Consider the following 20,701-nt stretch of genomic DNA (forward strand, 5'->3'; position numbering starts at 1 on the left):
ATCTATCAAATTAATTTTTAACTACTATATTAATATCTCCTTTCAATATCCTTGATATAATACATAAATCTAATTGCATCTATAATTAAATTGTGTCAAGTCAAATATGATTTTATAACATCCACGAGTGATCTAATGGTTAGTGAAGCGAGTTTCAAAAGCTTGGATTTTAGTAGAGGCAAAAATACTAGGTAATTTTTTCTCACATATTCAAGTTTGGTGGATTAAATTACATGAGAGATAGAAGATGCTCTTGAAACGAGAACTACGAAGTCTCATGTTCAATTTCCAACAGAGATAAATTGTTTGGTGATTTCTTTCAATTTCTGTGCTAGTGTGAAGGAGTACCACATTAAATTAATTTGATGTGCCAAGTTCACGGTTATACTATTAAAAGAAAAAGATAATAGTAAAAAATGAAAGTAACATTTGATAATTACTATATTTATCATTTTACCCCTTTTGTGGAATTGTGGAAATAGACAGAGACAAGACCTTTGTCTTAGCGCCACCATAATAGACTATCCATGACTAAAAAGAGATGAATGAGCCGAGAAAATGGCAGTTAGGATAATATACGCGGAGAAACAGGGTCAGATGAGTCAATAATTTGGAAACCCTAGTCCTCTGTAGCTTCTAGAAACTCGATTTGCTAAAGATACTCAGCTTCTTTGAAAAATATTACTTTCTGCGCTCCTCAGAGGTGGGAACGAAACCTCTCGCTCTTTCTCAGGTATCGTTTTTCACTCTCTCTACACGTAGAAACACCTATACTGTGTGTAAATATTGCTTTATGAATTTTGTTTACTTGTAAACTTTATCGGATCAGTAGATCAGTTTGATTTTGAAGTTCATTCTAGCTAAGAAGTGTGTTAGAAAAAGTTTATTATTGATGTCTTAGTACGCAATTGTGATTTACTGTGTTGTTGTATGATTGACGGATCATAGTAATCCCGTTTGCTATTGGTTGCTTATTTACTGAGTAATATAGTTGAGGTCATTTCTCATTTCCTTTTTCTATGACTAGTTTTGAAGTTTGATACTTCTGATTTGAGTTTGGATTTGGAAAATGAAAATATATTCGTTTCTATGGATAATATTGGTAAATATCTTTTTTATTTATGTATAATCATATGTTTTTAGGTGACTTTCTGGTGTTAAATTAGAACATGTCTATTAGGAATTTAGGATAGAAGGTTAGTTGGTAGCAGTAGCATTGTCTTGTTGTCCGTTCATTATTATTTATTAGTAGTCGTAGTATTGCTCCCATGTGACTAAGAGGTCACGGGTTCAAGCCTGGAAACAGCCTCTGGCAGAAATGCAAGGTAAGGCTGCGTACAATAGATCCTTGTGGTCGGGCCCTTCCCCGGACCCTGCGCATAGCGGGAGCTTTAGTGCACCGGGCTGCCCTTTTTTTAGTCGTAGTATTGCTCCCGTAGTTTCTTACGATTTTTGTTACGATTTGTTGTTTCTTGTACCTTGATTATTGTTTTGTTACTATCTGTTGTTTTTGTTATTGTCCGGTGTTTCTTGTACTTCCGATACATCTTTTTCTGAACTGCTTTGGACTATTTTTCCTTGAGCCGAGGGTCTATCGGAAACAACCTCTCTGCCTTTAAGGTAGAGGTAAGATTTGTGTACAATCTACCCCCACCCCAAGACCCCATTTTGTGATACTACATTGGGTACATGTTATTGTGGTAGTCCCTTGTTTCTCTGATCCAGAGTATTTTCATACCTGATTCCTTTTTTGATTTCTGTCAACACAGTTATTGTCAAGTAGCTAACTTTGTTCGTGTTGAACTGTTTGGTGAATATTCTGTTGTGTTTGCTTAGATTTCCTATTTTGTCCCGATATCTGTGAAGATGTGCTTTTATTGATAGGGGTTTGACTGCTTAATGATACAATTTCTGTATTCCAGTTTTTGAACTGAAAACTCCACATCGTAGCTTAATTATTTGGTTCCTTGCTTATAGGAAGCCTCCTTACCGCACTTGTTTGTACTTTTAGGAATACTTCAGTTACTATTTCTCTTCTTTGCAGTTCACCGTGTTGATTTACAAACATGGGGGATGGTTCAGCTCCTCCAACTGCATTTCAGAAAATACATGGGCATTCACACCTCTTCTCTCTAATATCTTCCCACATGCATTCTAAGTATGCTGGTTCGTACAACATGACTGGTGGATATGTCAATGAAGTTCTACGGGGTGCTTGCATGACGAATTGCCAAGCCGCTAATCTGGAAATCCGACCATTGGGCAATCCTATATTCATACAGGCCCCATCTGAAGAGAAGAAAGCTAACAGTTTCGTTGTGGATTTTCTCATGGGAGGGGTTTCTGCTGCTGTGTCTAAGACAGCTGCAGCTCCAATTGAGAGAGTAAAGCTTTTGATTCAGAATCAGGATGAGATGATAAAAGCTGGTAGACTTTCTGAACCTTATAAAGGGATTTCGGACTGCTTTGGCAGAACTATCAAGGATGAAGGCATGCTTGCTCTTTGGAGAGGCAATACTGCAAATGTCATCAGATACTTCCCCACTCAGGTTGACTGACCTTACTTTCTATTGGTTGACCCCTATTTAGTGTCTACAGTTTAGCTTGCTACCTAACTTTTTCATCACACTTAGCGAGACACTCCTTTTTTTGATCGCTTTTTAGTCCAATGATTGTGATTATCTACCTACAAGGCTGTTATTAAGATAATACTACAAAATACAGAACATGTGAACTGGTTTTGTCATCACTACTAAGAAAAAATTTACTTTTGTTGTTGTAATGACTTTGAGACCTCATGATCTCTCTAAGGATGTGCGTGGTCTTAGTTTGTGTATCTTAACTATTTTCATGGTTGCTGGTAAGCCTTATTGTGTCTACCAAGGATAAGCCACGGATTTGAATACATTTTGCCATCGTTTTAAAAATGCTTTGATTGATTTTGTTATAATGATTGTGCTGAAACTTTATGCACCTCTCCAGTGATGCACATTGTCAAAATAAGAAGAGGAAGACTTGAGAGTATCATCGGTACATTTGAGTAGTTAAAACAACTACGTGGTCATCACTACATCATCTTGTATCCTTGGGATCATTAATTCCTGCATTTTCTTATTAGTTAATTTTTTCTTTTTGTAATGTTGTTTAACTTTATAAATCTCTCTTGTGATGTGCACTGTCAAATAAGGATAAAAGAAGAGGACATGAAAGTAGCGTAGGTACATTTGAGTAGTTAAAATTTGTGGTCACTATTGCAACACTTTTCATCCTTCGGATTTATTAATTCCTGAATTTGTTTTATGCAGGCCTTGAATTTTGCTTTTAAAGATTACTTTAAAAGACTGTTTAATTTCAAGAAAGACAGGGATGGCTACTGGAAGTGGTTTGCAGGAAACTTGGCATCTGGTGGTGCTGCTGGTGCCTCATCCCTTTTGTTTGTGTATTCTTTGGATTATGCAAGAACACGCCTTGCTAATGACAATAAGGCTGCAAAAAAGGGTGGTGAGAGGCAGTTTAATGGTTTGGTTGATGTTTACAGGAAAACTCTCAAATCAGACGGTATTGGTGGGCTTTACCGTGGATTCACCATCTCATGTGTGGGAATCATTGTTTACCGTGGTCTGTACTTTGGAATGTATGATTCACTTAAACCAGTACTTCTAGTTGGTGACATGCAGGTATCGGAAATCCTAATTCTGGTTCAGTTTTCTCTTTATTTTATAAATCAAACCTTAAGCACTCTTATCCCAGATGCTGGATTCTTTTGTCCTTCTGACACACTTGCTGCAATCCCCCTCCCCCCCCCCCCCCAAACACACACACAACTTCACCAAGTATTTCTGTTGCTTCTCCTCCCCTTTGTCGATGATTTATTATCCATATGTAGAAGTTTATCGTTTGAGATATGACTGCACATTTTTCAAATTTTGGTGATTCAACTCAGGTTTACTCTTGAATTAACCATTTCACTACATGCTTATGACATGTGTGATCTGTCCCTTATCTGTTGGATCATACTGTCAACATTTAGAACTGAAGAATGGAATTGCCATCTCTATTTCTATTAGCTTTAGTTTCCGCGTCCATAATGTGGCTGGTATAACACCACTGCGATATTCTGTTTTTACAGGATAGTTTTTTTGCGAGTTTCTTGCTGGGATGGGGTATCACTATTGGTGCTGGTTTGGCTTCTTACCCAATTGATACAGTGCGTAGAAGAATGATGATGACTTCTGGAGAAGCAGTCAAGTACAAGGGTTCAATGGATGCCTTTTCTCAGATTGTTAAGAATGAAGGCACTAAATCCCTCTTCAAAGGTGCTGGAGCAAACATTCTACGTGCTGTTGCTGGTGCAGGTGTTCTAGCTGGGTACGATAAGCTGCAGCTCATTATGTTTGGAAAGAAATATGGATCTGGTGGCGGTGGTTAATTTAATATGGTGATGAATGATGATGACGAAAACTGTCCTTTGGTTGTGTAGATTTCCTTGGTTGTTCAGTGCTTTTGAATAATTTTCCCAAACTATGTCACATTGGTTGGCATTCTCTTGCAAGTTTATTCTGGAACAGTATTTTTCTTGAAGTTTTTCTTGTTACTTTGGAGCTATGAAACTGCTTCTAGTTATAGTTGTCTTTTATGCAGAAATTGTTATAAAGTTTTACTTTCTCCTACTTGTTAGCAAGAGCTACACACTCGTAAGTAGTCATATCAGTCTAGAGATTTCCAAAAGGAAGTAAACAATCAGGTCTGATTAAAGTGTTCAAATCATCTAAAACATTTAAGAGAAGTAATAACATGCTTGCTGAACGATAGTGCATACTGAGATTAAAGCAAGCAAAATCCCAAAAGATTATACAACTCGTATAATATGAGAATTGAGCCATAGGATCTTGGTTGTCCTAGGATAGATGTAATCCATCATTCAACAAGACATAATCATTGTTGGACCAGTTATGCTTTGACGAAAACTCCTCTAGTTAAGGGCTAACCACACACAAATTGTTATCACCTTAAAACCTTGTTGAAACAAAGTCTTTTGCTTTAAATTCAAGTTAAGATCCTGTGTGCCCTTACCTATACTGTGTCCCTATTCAATCCCACTTCAAACAACTGAGAAAGCTACCTGTAAGGAGGGAAGTCTATGTCATTCACATCCTCTAAGTCTAACTTTGTCTGCAAATAGAATGATCATTATTAACATTGAATTTGCACATCATGTTGCAGGATCTAGAATCCAAGAAATTTGGTACGAACCATCTGATAAAGGTGTGAAAACATTGTAAAAAAAACATCATTATGTTGGCTGCTATTTCTTACAGTTGTTAGGTTGCTGTTATTTCAGTTGTGTAAAATGCACTGTGGATGCAGTAGTCCTAACAGGAGGTATCAGTTACATCATTAGTCAGAGGACCTTAAAAAGTATTTGAAAAAGAAAGGATATCTCACCTTACAAAAACCAAGCAGAGGCTGTTGAATAATGCTTGCATTGCTAGTCATTAACAAAAATGGCTTCATTTTCCTTTCCCATTACCACTACTGCCTTTGTTCTCTTGCTTCTAAGTCTTACCTCCAATGTGTTCAACAACTTAGCAGCCAAACACAGCCACCACTCCTCCGTTAAGCCCATAACAAACCCGAGGCTGCACAAGGCCTACATTGCTCTCCAAGCTTGGAAACGCGTTATCTACTCTGATCCTAACAACATCACCTCTAATTGGGTTGGCCCTTCAGTCTGCAACTACACTGGCATATATTGCGCGCCATTCCCTAATGACACCAAAGTCCAAGTTGTTGCTGGCATTGATGTGAACCATGCTGATATAGCTGGTTTCTTACCTGATGAACTCGGTCTTCTCAATGATTTAGCGTTGCTGCACCTAAACAGCAATCGCTTCTGTGGAATCCTCCCACTCACTTTATCCAACCTCACTCTCTTGCATGAGCTTGATCTCAGTAACAACCGATTTGTAGGACCTTTTCCTAATGTTGTGCTTTCTCTGCCCTCCTTGAAATATCTTGATCTTCGCTACAATGAGTTTGAAGGGCCATTGCCTCCTCAACTCTTTAGCAAAGATCTTGATGCTATTTTCATTAACAATAATCGTTTAACTTCCGTGATCCCTTCAAATTTAGGATCAAGCTCTGCTTCTGTTGTGGTTTTTGCTAATAACTACTTTGGAGGATGCTTGCCACCTAGCATAGCCAACTTTGCAAACACCTTAGAAGAATTGCTCCTTATTAATACTAGCTTATCAGGGTGTTTGCCTCCTGAAGTGGGATTTTTGTACAAGCTAAAAGTTCTTGATGTGAGCAACAACAAGCTAGCAGGGCCAATACCTTATACTATTGCTGGTTTAGCTCACTTGGAGCTACTAAATTTAGCACATAACATGTTCAGTGGAATTGTGCCAGAGGGAATATGTGTTTTGCCTAAGCTCTCAAACCTAACATTCTCTTATAACTATTTTTGTGAGGAGCAAGGCATTTGCAGCAACTTGACATCTAAGGGTGCAGTGTATGATGATCGTCAGAACTGTTTGCCAGAAAAGCCTCTTCAGAGAAGCAAGAAGGAATGTGATGCAGTGGATGAGCATCCCATTGACTGTTTAGCATTTCATTGTGGCACTTGATATTGGTGTTCATGTGTTGGTTCTGCTGAAAATGTGACTAATTGGTACTAGCTTGAGTTTTCATTTTCAAATTTAGTAGCCAATGTGAAAAAAGGAAAAAAAATGTTGTGGTCTAATCTAAGGAATAATGTCAATAGTAATTCTGTAAATATGGTGTGTGATGAAGTTTTTTTATATGTTGGTAATTTAACCTTTGATGTTGTTTATAAATGTTGTCCCAAACAATGATTCTCATTCTTCGAAAATCTAAATCTAGTTGCTACCTACATTGTGAATTTTTCTGAAATTCTATATTTCTTTTACTGTATATTTTATTTTGGTTTAATTATTATCATAACAACTAGATGCAATTGTTTATTGCAAATGTGGATTTGTATCATGGAGAAGTAGATAAGTAGCCTGTTACAACATATTAAACATATCATAAGGTATTACTGGTAGAGTAGGATTTTAGACTTCGAAAGACTCGGATCTAATTAGCTAGTTGGTGAGACAATAGCTTACCAAAGCAATGATCAGTCACACTAGGACTGAGACACGGCCTAGACTCTTAAGGGAGGCATAAGCAATTACAGTATTCAGGGAATAAAAATTTGCTTACTCTGTGCTAACAACTGCAGTAATATAAAGGATTGGATTGGGCGAAAAGCGTTAGTATTGATTTTTCCAATACATTAACTGCACACAAATTTAAGACTCGTGTGGTACGAGGGACAAGGGATAACTAATCCTAAAATTAATTTTAGGATGAGTTTATTTCATATTTGATTGGGATAAAATTGCAGGATTAGTTATTCCGGGATTATAGTGTTATTTTTATCCCATATTGAGGGTGGAATAACTATCCCGGGATAACTTGATCCCCAGCCAGCTGAGCAGATCTTTGGTGAGACAAGTCCCTTCCCTCAATATTCCAAATGAGATCTCATGAGTAAATAAGCCGATGAAAAGCCTTAAATATTCCAAAGTATTTCACATCATAATTCCAGGTCACCTTTTGATCAACACTTGAATTTAGTTTACAATTTCATCACTTATTGGACAAATTCGAACAAATTCTGTACGAGGAACTATAGTATTTAGTACAAGAAAATCTGCAAACTGTACACACAATGTTGTTGTGAAAAATCATTACTGCTATCTACCTGTAATTCACCTATTCAAAGGTGTTGATTATAAGACTACAATTCCCAATTTGAAATTTACAACTTGCTTTCCACCCCCCAATATCTCAAAGAAAATGTAATGAAATACAACAATAGAAAACTAGAACGTTATCGCCTCGAATAAAAACTACAATGACCATAATGTACATCACAAGAACAGCACAGGGCAATGTGGTGTTTCTGCGTTAAAATTTTCAAAAACCTACTTAAGACTTCTCAAGAATGCTCAGATCCACTCCGACACCAACCTGAGAGAAAGTACAAAAGCTTGGTCACATATTTTTTCGATATGGATCACAGAAAAGAAGGAACCTTTCTATCTTTAGAGGGAATAATCACAACATTATGCATTTATAACCTATTTGGTCAAGCTTCCGGGAAGCCAAAAGTGCTTAGTTTATTAACAAAACTTGCTTTTTTAGAGAATTGAGGGCTTTGGCCAAACTTAAGGGATAAAAGTGTTTTTGAATAGCAGCAGAAGTTGTTTTTAAGAAGCTTAAAAAGTAGCTTTTCTCCGGAAGCACTTTTGGGACCTTTGGCAAGCATTAATTGCTACTCCAATATTATAACTGTGCTTTCAAATTGATTAGCTAAATACAGACTGCTACTACCAAAAGTACTTTTTTGAAAAACACTTTCCAAAATAAGTAGATTTTGGAAGCTTGACCAAATAGGCAATTAGCCAGACAACTTGTTTAAATTTACCAAAATTCATGGCCACGCTGAACTTCCGCACAAAACTTATGTCTGCCCACAAGTTTCCTTTTTATATTGATAGAGGTATTCAGACTAGCTTACGTACATTGACTATTCCACTAGAAACCTGCCAGCACAAGTATCGCGTAACTCTGTCCACCAAAGCTTGGTAGATGGAAGAAATCACTTAGTATCTTTTGTCTCTACTGGGATTTAAACCCTACCTAGCATTTAAAATATATTCACACACAGCCATTTACCTCATTTGACAGGCTGGTGATGTCAGTTGCTCTATATTAACAGGAATTCAAAAAAACATCTGTTCAGGCCGGAGGGAGAGGACGTCGGCATGTTGGGCACTCCATCTTTATGTCCATCCATCTTTGCAAACAACCCGAATGAAAGAAATGATCACAGGGCGTCACCTGAACATCAATTGGAACATTATAACCATATGGATTTTTCTTTCCATTAGTAAAATCAAATCATATTTGATAGGAATTCCACATTATAGCGAGAAAAGTTCAATAAATGTTGCATTACCATGCAATTATTTGAACGTTGAGTGAGATCAATAGCAGTCATGCAAATGACACAGTCAGTGGCATGATTTCCATTCTGGTCAAATCTTCTGTAATAACTATATTTTGCAGGTAAAATCTGCAACACGTCAACGAAGCTTACATAAGATAGGTCACTACAAAACTCATAGATGATTAAATGGTTCTTTATAAAGAGTATTTTTTGTCTAAATCATCTACCTTTGTATGCTAAATCAGAAAAGATAGGTAAGGGAAAACTTAATATTTGCAGTTGATTTCTCACTTCTAATAACACAATCTATATCATCGAAAATCATAAGAGCAGCATAATACCTGTCGTGGAATGAACCACCGAGATCCAAGATAGTGCTGCAAAAGAAGAACTAATGCTTGCACTGCCATGAAAATGCCCAGGCAGATGCACCAACTTTTGTCAGGCTCTATGCGCATAAAATTGTGAGGACAACCAAAGACATATAGTGGAATTGCTAACCGAGTAACACTCATTCCCAAGATGTAATGAGGATGCAATGGTTTTCTCGAGTCACGAATAACGTTAGTTACAATTTGAGGTATCCAAAAAGAGTGTAAAAGGAAAAGAAGTGGCCTCAGAAACCTATGGAATTCATACATGATTAAAATTCCACCTAAAAGGATCCCATCTGCAAAACAATTTTGGAAAACAAAGAGATATAAGCAGGTGGTCCATAACAACGATACTGACGTCTGACATAGATCAAGGTTGTCGCGAGAGAGGGAGAGAAAAGAACTAATGAAATTGCTTTTGTGTTTCCTTACAAAATTTGCATGACTATATTCTCTTGTATTACTTCAAAGATCTTCGGCTCACTATGTTTAATTACGTTAGAATGACATAAAGAGAACGTCATAAAAAAACTCTTTTATCCTTAGGCCCTTGGCACCCATCTGAACCAAACCAAGCACAATGTAGCATGTTGAACAGGAAAAGATTCATTCGTTGCTAAATTATGCAATCTAAACAGATTTCATTATCTTAAATCTGATATGTCAGATCAGATGTTACAAAATTCTGAAGCCCAGTTGAGCACTGAATGAATCATTGAAAATCAGAGGTTACATCCGCCTATGCTAGGTACAGAAATGGAATAGAATCAGATGTGCTAATACATTAAATTATACCAAAGTAGGTGTGATTATGTCAAAGAGAACTTTTCCTGGAAAAACTCAAATGTGTTATTTAGTCTTCAACATCTAATTTCCCCTTTTGCTTTACTTGAACTGAGGGACAATTGGATTACATTAGGTGTGTTGTTGTATCTAATATGCCCTTTCATTAGAGCAATAACTTGCAGCCAGACATGTTAACGGTACAGACATATATGGCTGATGAATCAGTTTAATTCTATGCACATGTTCACATTTCAGCAAGGGATACTTACAGAAGCGGCTGTACAGAACTGACAGTTCGCGTCTCATTGCTTCCCAACCCTCTCCACTAGTCATAGGTCTATTTGCCTTCCATATAGCGAGAAGATATCTCATCTCAAATATTGAGAAGACAACAAACTTGAAAAATGCAGCGGTTGCAAAAGAATTGAACAGAGATTCTGTAAAAGAATAAAGGAGGGGAGGAGATGTTATTAACAGAGTGTAGAATTGCAGCTAGAAGAAACAAGAATTGAATAGTTAACACAGATTGTCTTTTTAAGGGAAACTATACAAAAATAGAACTTGAAAACCCAAAGGAAATGATTGATTTTTCTCAGAGAATACTAAAAAGCAATGAACAATAGGAATATAAAATTCAGTTGAAGTAGCCACACAAACTTCTAAGAGTTGGTTACAGGGAGGCAAAGCATGCGATAGAAATGACTTGTTAAAAAGTTACTAACTGATACCATGTTTGTCCCTAGAGGGCTACCGCATTGTTACCACTCTACAACTTTTAGATAATAAAACCAGCTAAATGTGCTGGCTACAATGACTTAGATAACAGCTACCATCAAACTTACCAACAAGTATGCCTGCAGTGAGATGTAGAAGACAAAGATAAGCATCAATTATTCCCTGTTGCCCGATCATCAAAATTGAAACTTTGGCAGCTCCCTGTAAAAAAATTATCAGGCATAATTTATTTGATTCAACACATTGCAACAGCAAAATAGCAACATGAGAAGACTTATGTCATTGAATGTAACAGAAAGTCGTATTCTTACTGATTGGGTATTGCTATGTTCCATTTGCCGAATGAGGAGGAGCACTTGAAGAAAAGAAACCTAGGTTTCAAGAAGTTAAAGAATCCACACAAATGCAGTTTAAAGAATAATAGCATCAATGAAATAACAACTCTTGGAGGATACAAAGGTGACCATCAACGTATAGTTAACCGCTTTGTTGTAGTAAACCTCTATATTGATAGAAGTGGCATTCAATAGCATGGGGGAGAAGCAGTCTCCATCATCATCCACTGAAGGGCTCTCCATCAATCCTTCTAGATGATAATGATCTTGATCTCCATCTGGAAAAAGACAAGTAACTTCAGAAAAATCACTTGTTTCTGAAATATTTTCTCAAAACTAAAGGATTAGTTTAAATTTCTATTGATACATGCTACTCGTAAAATCTCCCACGGGTTTGGACCAACTGCATTTTGGGTAGAAGATCATGGGTAGAAGAAGCACATTGCCTCAATATCTATTGTTTTGCATTATCAGGGCATACAAGATATATAATAATTAAAGATCATGGGTAGAAGAAGCACATTGCATCGATATCTATTGTTTTGCATTATCAGGGCATACAAGATGCTCCAAGGAAATGCAACAAAGGCAAAGTTAGAAGAGCATCTGAAAGGATGTGATAGGAAGTTCTCGACTAATATCAGTATGGAAGTTGAAACTACGTTAAAAGCTAATAATATTCAATGTAGATATGAACCAGAGACAAACAGAATTAGAGGAAGTTAATAAGCAGATTTCATCAAATGATAGAATGAAGCAGCATAGATACAGAATCCAGAGTTTAGTTCCAAAATGGTTTTACATCAATAAGGGAGAAATTGGGCAAAGAGGAAGATGAACAAGGTAAAGAAGATAAATCAAGTACCATTAGTGGAAGATGACACTCGAGAAATTTGTGCTGCAATTTCAATATTACAATGTTTCTCCATATCATAAATAGGCGCTGCAGGAACAGAGATACATAGTTTAAGCCATGCTTTGAAAAGCTAATTTGGATCAAGGTTGAGTAATCATTATTACAGTGTTTCCGCTTCCAAATCTTATCTCGTGGCGACTCTTGGAAGACCTGAGATGAAAAAGTTCCAAGCTGTGCAGGAAAGGTAAGATAAAGAAAGATATTGTCATTTCATAATTCTTTTGTGACGCTCAATATTTGATTAAAATTCTTTGAATACAATGTAAATCAAATTTGTTATCATAACTTATTGCCTAGAATACAGATAATTCCTGAACTAAAAAACCATCTCCCTTTTTAATTTGTCTATTTAACTAAATGGCTCAGTCTCTTAGCTGCCATTATGAAACATCAAAAAGATTAAGAGCTTTCCTGATTTACAGTCCATTTTGATCACAAAGAAGCTAAATATTACTGCATGGGCAATGAAGTATAAGTTGACCATTTGCAGACAATGAGCCTGTTCAGATATATTGTCTACTTTTGTCAGACCATGTCAGTCCCTTTTAAGGTTCTTTTTTTGAGCAGGATGTCCGACCATTTTAAGTTGGAAAATAAAATTTATAAAGGAACAAAATTAGAAGGGGGACTGTGTTATTCGAACAATACAAGAAGTTGCCTCCATTATTTCTTGTTTTTTATATGGAACAAGGATTTCCCTCTATTATTCACCACTAGAAGGAAAATTCCATAAAAATGAGTCATAGTTTTTTTTTGTATAAAAGAGCTAAACAAATGTTTAATAACAAGTAAACACCAAATTTGTTTTCACTTAGTATGCAGTCTCAATATTTTATACAAGAGAAAGCATGTCATTCATGGCTGAACACCTTCAATTTGTCAGTGCCAGAGCATTATTAAATCAAAATATAAAGGGAAATATATAACAGCAATGGAGAAATTTAAAAGTAAATCATGATCAGTGCTAGCAAAACCCACAAGTACAGAAGTCATAAATTGTCACGTCAAAGACAAATAAAATATGGTCATGATTAATACCAAATGATAAGGATTCGATAACAGATAATCATCTTCCTGGCCAAAGTCACCCTCTTTGCTGCTGCAAAAGAAGCATAAATGTCAGTTGATGAAGCATTCCAAATAGCATCTCCAGGCTTGTAATGCGAATGTGAGACTGAAGCAATAGTTTAAATTTACATAATATGTTTCGTAGACCAAGAGCTTTAAGATGGATTATTTAGATCAGAGCCTAAGCATGACTAATGTCTTACTACCCAACTCCACGCCAGCTTGAACTCAAACAGAAAGAGAGTGGGATGGGTCATACTTAATAATTAGACTAAGCTTCTTAATGGATGAGTAGGCTTTCCTTTCGATTCACATTATGTGTGTCACGTAAAAAAGACCAAGGAGGCATGAACCACAAGTCTCTGCTCTCAATTTGGTTATTTCAGTTAAATTAGATGCCAAATTGAGCTCCTTCTGTTTGAAAGAGTCTCAACTATAACAACTAACTCTAGGGAAATAAAGATGTTTTTTATATTGTTTATTTGTTATCTTACTTTGTCTCTTATTGCAATACCTGACACCTGAGCAAAAGAATAGTATCAAAAGTTAAAATTTCCTCAGCTTTTGTATGCAGGGAATATATGGAAACGGTTGGAGGGCCGTTATGGAAAAAATGACTAACCTTTCCATAAGAAAATATTTTTATAACAGTGGTGTCCGGACCAACATGCATGTGGCTCAGTACTATATTATCTTCCGGCATTCTGCCACCAATACTAGTACCGGATGACTCTATCCACCAAGACTAAAGCAATGGAGAAGAAATTACCTGACTTTTTTCCCTCTCTGAGAATCAAACCTTGGTCTCCAGAATCACAGGATCAATTTAATCAATCAAATCAATTAACTATGCCTAAAGCCCAAAACATTAAGGTATAGTCTTAAAACAAATAGTTAAAAGAAAATTCTTTTCCTTTTCCTTTACAACTTTACAGCTATTTTCCTAATAAATACACTTTCTAGCATCTTTCTCTACAATACTTTCACAAAGCTAACCTGAGGTCATAATCCTTCACCATATCTTTTATGTCTATCCATAACCTGATGTAATCAAACTCAACACTCAAATACCCAAGTCCTAAGCATCTCTGTCTTATGTGTGATATTACTGTCATGCGTTTCATAAAGACAATTTTCAGATTGCAATCTGTCAATAAGAAAGTGAATAAGCTTTGAATTAATAATATTAGTTGAGTGTACTTTTAAATTATATAGTTATTTATTGTTGTTCTTAATAAAAGGACCTTCCTATGTCAATTTCTACCATAAAGCAAGATAGGTGGTTAGACATATATACTCAAAGAATTTCCTTTCAGACAAGTGACAAAATCAGTACCTGTGAGCTACCATCCGAAGTTGTCTGAATGGCCATACATATACACCTTCTACTCTGATTTGAGCACCCCCATGTTCATTGTCAAAAATACCATGGAAAATTATTACACCCTGTTGTTGGCAACATTAAATTATGAGGAAGATAAAGTGCTCCAGTCAACAACAACAACAAACCCCGTGAAATCGCACAAAGTGGGGTCTGGGGAAGGTAGGGTGTACGCAGACCTTACCACTACCTCTCCGAAGTAAAAAGATTGTTTCCAAAAGACTCTCGGCTCAAGCAATTCAAAGCAATAATTGATAGAAAAACATGACAGCTAATAGTAAAGTAGTGTGGAGCATATATGCTAGGAACCATAACAATAAACAACAAGGTGCAGTCACCTAAACACAGTAAACTACAGATAATAATCAGAACCCCAAAACCAAAGCTTACATGAATATGATAATACTACGACCGACAGGGAGCTCTAAACTCCCACCCAGCCAAAGACGTGGAATAGGATAGTAATAAGAACAACTCTCAACTACCTATTAACCTTCTTCCCTTATCTGCGACCTCCATATACTCCTATCTAAGGTCATGTCCTCGGTAAGATAAAGTGCTCCAGTCAACATTACTAATAATTGTAGCCGGCAAAAGAAAAAATTAATTTTTCAAGCATTATAACACAGCTTTTGAAAAGTAATCAAAGGAAACATAATACAACAGTCTAGGCTCTAGAATAATCATGATATAAGCAATTTTCTTAAGGGAATTTTTAGTCATCTCCAAAACCCAGACAAACATGGAATAGAGACTTCAAAGTTACAGCTTACAGCAACAATAACAGATTATGACGCCCCATTCTTTGACAGACGAGAAAATAAGCAACATAAACAACCATGGCATGCAATTTGTTGTGCAAGACTTCCTTTCTCCGAGATTAAAAAAAAGGACAAATGAAGGTGTTGTATTTCATCCAATTTCAGAAAAGTAACTTCTTTTCCTTTTTGGTGGTAACTTATATTCCAGTAATCAACATCTGGTAGAAACTACAGAGATACAATATCTTTTTTAATTTTTCATTTAATTTAACATGGACAGACAAGTAAATTCGTGAAAAAAGGGCCCAAGTAAAAACAATTTTGTGTAAAGAATGATAATTATGATGACAGGACTACCTGAACATAGTGTACACCAGTTATTTTTGTAGGAGTACTAATCAATTCCAGGACAGAGTTTCCATTGGATTTCTTAAAATCAGGAAACAGGGAAGAGTTATTCTTTGAATCTAGGAACCTCCAAGACCCTGCAGCTCAAATTTCAGAGGAAAATATTATTAGATTCAAGACAGTAGTAGCAAGGAAAGTTTATTTATTTAAGTATGATATTTCTTCGTTTTCTTTGAGATGTGTTTTGCTCAATCAATAGCATCAGTTTTATCTTCTTAGCCCAGTCTATTTGACAAGACATATTAGTTACTATCATTATCTTCACAAGAAATTAATCATCAGGATCAGTAAAGGAAGAACATAGATAATATGTCCCAAAAGTCAAATGCAACATAAGCACCAGAAAGCAAGTTTATAGCTTACAGACCTCTGAAGGTTCCTGTTATATTCCAAGCAGAAAATGGCCCCAGTTCATTCTCATCCTTTCTTGCAGAAAGCCACTGCTACCAAAAACAAGAAGAATGTGATCAGTGATTAGGCAGGAAAAACAAGCAGGCATACTATAGTCATAGTCACTTTATCTTTTCTTTTTTCTCTTTTTATGTTGATGACTGTGAGATAGCATCTGTATTCTGGACTAGTGAGAGTGAGGTGGGTGGGGTGGGGGGAGTCACCGTAAAAGAAGCAATGTTTAGTTGGACCCATAGAAGAAGAAAGAGAAGCCCCGGGGCATGGGATGTTGTCCACTAGCACTAATGTTGACCCAAAAAAATCCACTCTTTCAGCTTCAAAATTCGATGGATGATTGGTACGCCCCTCTACCCCTCTCCATCTAAAAAACCGATTTCTTTCAATAGTCAGGTTTCGAACTAGTGCATGCACCTGTTCACATCATGTGTTGTACTATCATTGTCATTGAACAGAAATCCTGGGAGCAGTATGGCCCTAGAGAGTTAAGTAATAATGACATGACCCTCATCCTCATGTTAGTCATGCACGAGTAGAATACCCTCCAGGCTTTAATATGCTTAATGTGCAAATGAGCTCCAAGAATCCTACACTGAAATAGGATTTTTCACATTGATCTTATCTCATAAAGAAAGTTAAATATAGCCAGACGGAAATGTCAATTGGAATTTTGTGCTTAATCTTACATCCAATCTTACGTAAAGGAGTTAAACCAACTTCACAGCTCCTTGACAAAATAAATCATGTCATTCCATCCTTCAGTGAGAGGTCAAGACTTTCTCTTTTCTTTTATCTAGAAGGGGCAGGGTTGGGGGAGAAGAAGAGGAAATTGACATTGTATAATTTCCATAATCAATCGTTCCCTATGGATCTTCACCAATTATTTAGACAAGTTCCTACAGAGGCAAGTTATTTCCTTGCAAAATATATACTAAGAGCAAATATTTCATTATTTAGCTGGCACATTGTTGTCTCCTTCAATCTCATCATAGTCTTAACATTGATACCATGTCAATTTCTTGGTTTCGATAAAGGTTGGACAAACTTGGCTTTCTTAGAGGACATGTGATTTCAAGGCAACATCTCCCAAAATAGGATTTACGAAAGCTTTAAAGGTGAAAACTAAATCGTACCATTTTCTTAAATTTTGATCAGCAAATCACAACAGTGCTAGAAAGATCTCCAACAGGTGATTCTTGCTATAAAGAGACCTTTCATTCTTAAGATGCTGGTGTGGGCCACTTTGCTCACACATTAACTATTTCACTGGTTCTTCCTACCTCCCACAGACACAGGTACCGAATGACCTTTCCACCAGGGCTTAAAATCTGCTAGGTAATTGCTTTGAAGAGAGCCTTTGGCACTAATTGCTGGAAAAGCACTACGGCTTCAAAATAAATCCCATACTTGTGAATTTCTTAAGACTAATACCTAAGGGATAAGGCTTATACTAGCAAGACTCAAATCGTCCAAGTTATCAAGATTGACTTCCTCTCACAAGCCAAGTTTGGGAACACCTTGGCTGCATCTAAACGTGTTATATCCTTAGGTCCATACTTCCTCCTATACGTGACATGCACTAAAGAAGTGACTACTGTTATATTCTTCGAAAAATAACAACCATTAAGGGCAAACATTGGTTCTATTATAAGATAGTTTTCAACTAAACTAAAACAACTATCAGGCAGTGCAGATCTTTTGCTATCTTTCATGAGTCATCGAAGCTTAAAGAAGGTCAAACCTCCTACTGCTACGTAGTTTGCCAAGAATGTCCGAGTCCCCATTCCTAGTCCTAATACTGTAATACGGATACAAGAGTCCAACTTCCCATCTGAAGATCAAGGATCTCTGGAAATGGATGCCACCCTATGAGGCAAAACACTGAAACAAACTTAGATGAAAAAAGAGTAAAAACAGCTCCGAATGATCATTCTACAGATAGATAACCTTGATGATATTATTTTCCACTTCAAATACACCAAAATGACCTTCTATTAAGATGAAAGCAGCACCATCTGTTTCCTTCTAAATTTTTCTACCATTTTCTTTCTCTATCTTTGCTGCAGAAGTGCCATGATGCCTGCTGAGCTTGGATCAAAGTCGATCAACTGTAAATATGCTTAAACTTTGATTAATCACCTCAATAAATGGAAACTTTGGACTTCAACCACCTCATATCAGTTACATCCCAGGTATATGCTGACCATTCTGATGTAAAGCAATAACAAATAAGTACTAAATGTAGGTAAAACCTCACCAAAGTCTCTTATTCTCACTTTCCTATCAATAAACTCACAGAAACCCTTTTGAGTTCGAGCTAAGCTAGCCTCTAAACATGTGATGAAATCACATTTATCATAAATCCACTTCTATCACCAAAAATTAGAATTTTTTTCTCAAATTCAATTAAGACCTCCGGATTGCAAAAGTCAAATGCATCAAACACCACAAGAATGCTCTCATTTCAGGTAACAAACAGGAAGCTAAAATCCCCTTTCTTTTTCTTTTTCCATACAGAGCTAAAAGCATCAATTTCCATAGCTATAGACATAGTAGAGGGAGGAATCTGATCTAAATGTATCAGTCAGGAGAAATTTATAACGTAAACGAGGAAGAACAAGTAATCACATAGTAACGTTCTTTTTTTTTAATAAGCAGCAATCACTCATCTAACTTACGACTTCATACGACGTTCATAGGGTTGAAACTTCCAGCTAGCCAACAATAAGCTTAGGACTTCATAACTTAAGCACTTGATTGAGTAAAGTTCCCATTTTGATTGACAATTAAAGTAGAATCTTCACGATCAGTACTTAGCTAGCATTTGGCCATACATATTGGATTAGATTTTGAAAATTTAGCTTCAAATATATGTTTCACTTTCACTCACAAAAGTTCAAAAAAATTTCCAAGTAAAATGCATGTCCAAACACAACTTCAAGTTCCAAAAATCACAACTTCAAAAACTCGGACTTCAAAATCTATGTCCAAACGGTAGCAATTATAACTTTGAGACCATATTTACCATCAATACAAAACATACACCAAATTGAAGTAATCCTAACTAGGAAACAACAAATATATGAAACAATTGCAAGTTACTAACCTCATCGCCCCACGAACGATACTTTTCTCTAAGAGGCCTGAGTCCCTTTACTTGGCAAAACCCTCCAAAGAAAAACCATAAATAAAACAGAATTTTCAGCCAAACCCCAGAATTCTTTCTTAAAAAGATCAAATTTTTAACCACACCCATTTCAAGATCAATTCCAATTCTTCTCCTTCAAGCAATTTACGATCAACCCAGATGAAGGATTGAAGCCCATTACAGTTTGAAAAAAATAGATATTTAAGGTATACAAAGAAATGGGGTTGCTTCAAGTGAAGTTAAAAAAAAAAAAAAAATCTTAGAAGTAACGACCCAACAACAAGCACCAAAACACCCAGCAAATTTTGAGAAAGTGAGAGCTCAACGGCTAATCTACAATCTAAATACTAGAATGAGTTATTGTTTTGTTTTTTTGATTCCAACAAGAAGGCCCTTCACTGGTCAATTCTGGACAAGAAAAAAAATCCTACTGGTATTGTTTTTCTTATAATTTATTATTTATTAAACAAACGGTTATTGGTACACAATTAATTAGAATATTCGTTTTGTTAATTAGGTTCTAAAAAAATATTAAGATATACTATTGACGAGTGATGAAGAAGTGGGGGTGGGTGTTCAAGGTGGATGGAATAAGAATCTTAACTTCGGATTAAGACATGGAAATATTTTGTTCGATGTTAGCTTATGATTTAAATCAGTCTTAGTCTTATTTTATCTGATTATTTGTATTATAAATGATGAAATTAATTAATAATATTAGTATAACTTCATAGGTGAAGTCCATTTAGGATAAAATGTAAGCAGGTTTTATACCAATCTTTATTGGATAGAAAGAATGTTTTTCAATTTAGTGTTTTTGTTTGGCCCTGCAGTTGGAAGGCCAAAAAAACTTCTTTTGAGAGATTTTTTTTTTTTTTTTTGGGGGGGGGGGGGGGGCGGTCTAGGTGTTTGGGCGTTTGGCTAAAACTGTCGGTTTTTCTACTTTTGGAAAGAAGCTAAATATTTATACTTCTTAAAAAATGCAAAAGCAAAAAATATTTTCTTCAAGATCAAAATATCTCTACTATATATACATATTTACTAATGTATCCATTACTAATTAATTATACATAAGTTTGGTCAAGTTTCATATAAAAATATTATTTTTGTATTTTTCTATAATAAATTTTATTTTATCTATTTCTGTAGTATTTTTTTTATTTTATGTTTATACATTATTATTTTATATTTTATATATTGTATATTATTTTATGTATTATTTTGCAGGGTTAGAGAAAAAGGGTAACAACAATACCTCTGCAAAATGAAGACATTAACAAGGGATGAAATGGTTGATAATTTTTGTGATGTATGAAGGGTTTTATTTATTTTTGTACTAAATTTTTCGTATATAGT

The 20,701-nt window shown here is 35.8% G+C and overlaps 3 protein-coding genes across 9 annotated transcripts; 2 read left to right on the forward strand and 1 right to left on the reverse strand.

Annotated features, from left to right (window-relative positions):
- The first annotated feature begins 483 nt into the window (after positions 1 to 483).
- On the forward strand, positions 484 to 4,670 carry LOC129891842 (ADP,ATP carrier protein 1, mitochondrial-like). The gene is made up of 4 exons (XM_055967323.1): positions 484 to 733; positions 2,045 to 2,549; positions 3,306 to 3,677; positions 4,130 to 4,670. The coding sequence occupies exons 2-4, from the start codon at positions 2,067 to 2,069 to the stop codon at positions 4,427 to 4,429; spliced, it is 1,155 nt and encodes a 384-aa protein (XP_055823298.1). The 5' UTR covers positions 484 to 733; positions 2,045 to 2,066; the 3' UTR covers positions 4,430 to 4,670.
- Positions 4,671 to 4,754: 84 nt separating this feature from the next.
- Positions 4,755 to 6,817, forward strand: LOC129891843 (leucine-rich repeat extensin-like protein 4). Its single transcript, XM_055967324.1, has one exon. The coding sequence runs from the start codon at positions 5,505 to 5,507 to the stop codon at positions 6,627 to 6,629; it is 1,125 nt and encodes a 374-aa protein (XP_055823299.1). The 5' UTR covers positions 4,755 to 5,504; the 3' UTR covers positions 6,630 to 6,817.
- Positions 6,818 to 7,741: 924 nt separating this feature from the next.
- Positions 7,742 to 19,772, reverse strand: LOC129891919 (transmembrane E3 ubiquitin-protein ligase FLY2). 7 transcript variants are annotated; one of them, XM_055967408.1, is made up of 17 exons: positions 19,304 to 19,772; positions 16,157 to 16,232; positions 15,739 to 15,866; positions 14,576 to 14,685; positions 13,210 to 13,270; positions 12,276 to 12,342; positions 12,121 to 12,198; positions 11,376 to 11,533; positions 11,232 to 11,291; positions 11,028 to 11,121; positions 10,455 to 10,622; positions 9,527 to 9,695; positions 9,367 to 9,428; positions 9,035 to 9,151; positions 8,752 to 8,916; positions 8,598 to 8,656; positions 7,742 to 8,043 (listed from the first exon to the last, which is right to left on the reverse strand). In XM_055967408.1, the coding sequence occupies exons 1-14, from the start codon at positions 19,451 to 19,453 to the stop codon at positions 9,132 to 9,134; spliced, it is 1,401 nt and encodes a 466-aa protein (XP_055823383.1). In that variant the 5' UTR covers positions 19,454 to 19,772; the 3' UTR covers positions 7,742 to 8,043; positions 8,598 to 8,656; positions 8,752 to 8,916; positions 9,035 to 9,131. The 7 variants fall into 7 exon arrangements, with proteins under 7 accessions (XP_055823383.1, XP_055823382.1, XP_055823379.1 ...); XM_055967407.1 differs by having other exon boundaries at positions 8,501 to 8,656; positions 9,367 to 9,695; positions 13,210 to 13,267; positions 19,304 to 19,769; XM_055967404.1 differs by having other exon boundaries at positions 8,501 to 8,618; positions 9,367 to 9,695; positions 19,304 to 19,769.
- Positions 19,773 to 20,701: the final 929 nt, after the last annotated feature.

Source organism: Solanum dulcamara, chromosome 6 (assembly GCF_947179165.1).
Source record: "Solanum dulcamara chromosome 6, daSolDulc1.2, whole genome shotgun sequence".
Classification (NCBI taxonomy): Eukaryota; Viridiplantae; Streptophyta; class Magnoliopsida; order Solanales; family Solanaceae; genus Solanum; species Solanum dulcamara.

Coding starts and splice junctions, on each gene's coding strand:
- LOC129891842 (XM_055967323.1), top strand. CDS start 2,067: ATGGGGGATGGTTCAGCTCCTCCAACTGCATTTCAGAAAATACATGGG. Junction 2,550..3,305: donor TCAGATACTTCCCCACTCAG/GTTGACTGACCT, acceptor TGTTTTATGCAG/GCCTTGAATTTTGCTTTTAA. Junction 3,678..4,129: donor TTCTAGTTGGTGACATGCAG/GTATCGGAAATC, acceptor CTGTTTTTACAG/GATAGTTTTTTTGCGAGTTT.
- LOC129891919 (XM_055967404.1), bottom strand. CDS start 19,453: ATGGGTGTGGTTAAAAATTTGATCTTTTTAAGAAAGAATTCTGGGGTT. Junction 14,686..15,738: donor CTGGTGTACACTATGTTCAG/GTAGTCCTGTCA, acceptor TGCCAACAACAG/GGTGTAATAATTTTCCATGG. Junction 12,199..12,275: donor GATTTGGAAGCGGAAACACT/GTAATAATGATT, acceptor CTGTTCCTGCAG/CGCCTATTTATGATATGGAG.
- LOC129891843 (XM_055967324.1), top strand. CDS start 5,505: ATGGCTTCATTTTCCTTTCCCATTACCACTACTGCCTTTGTTCTCTTG.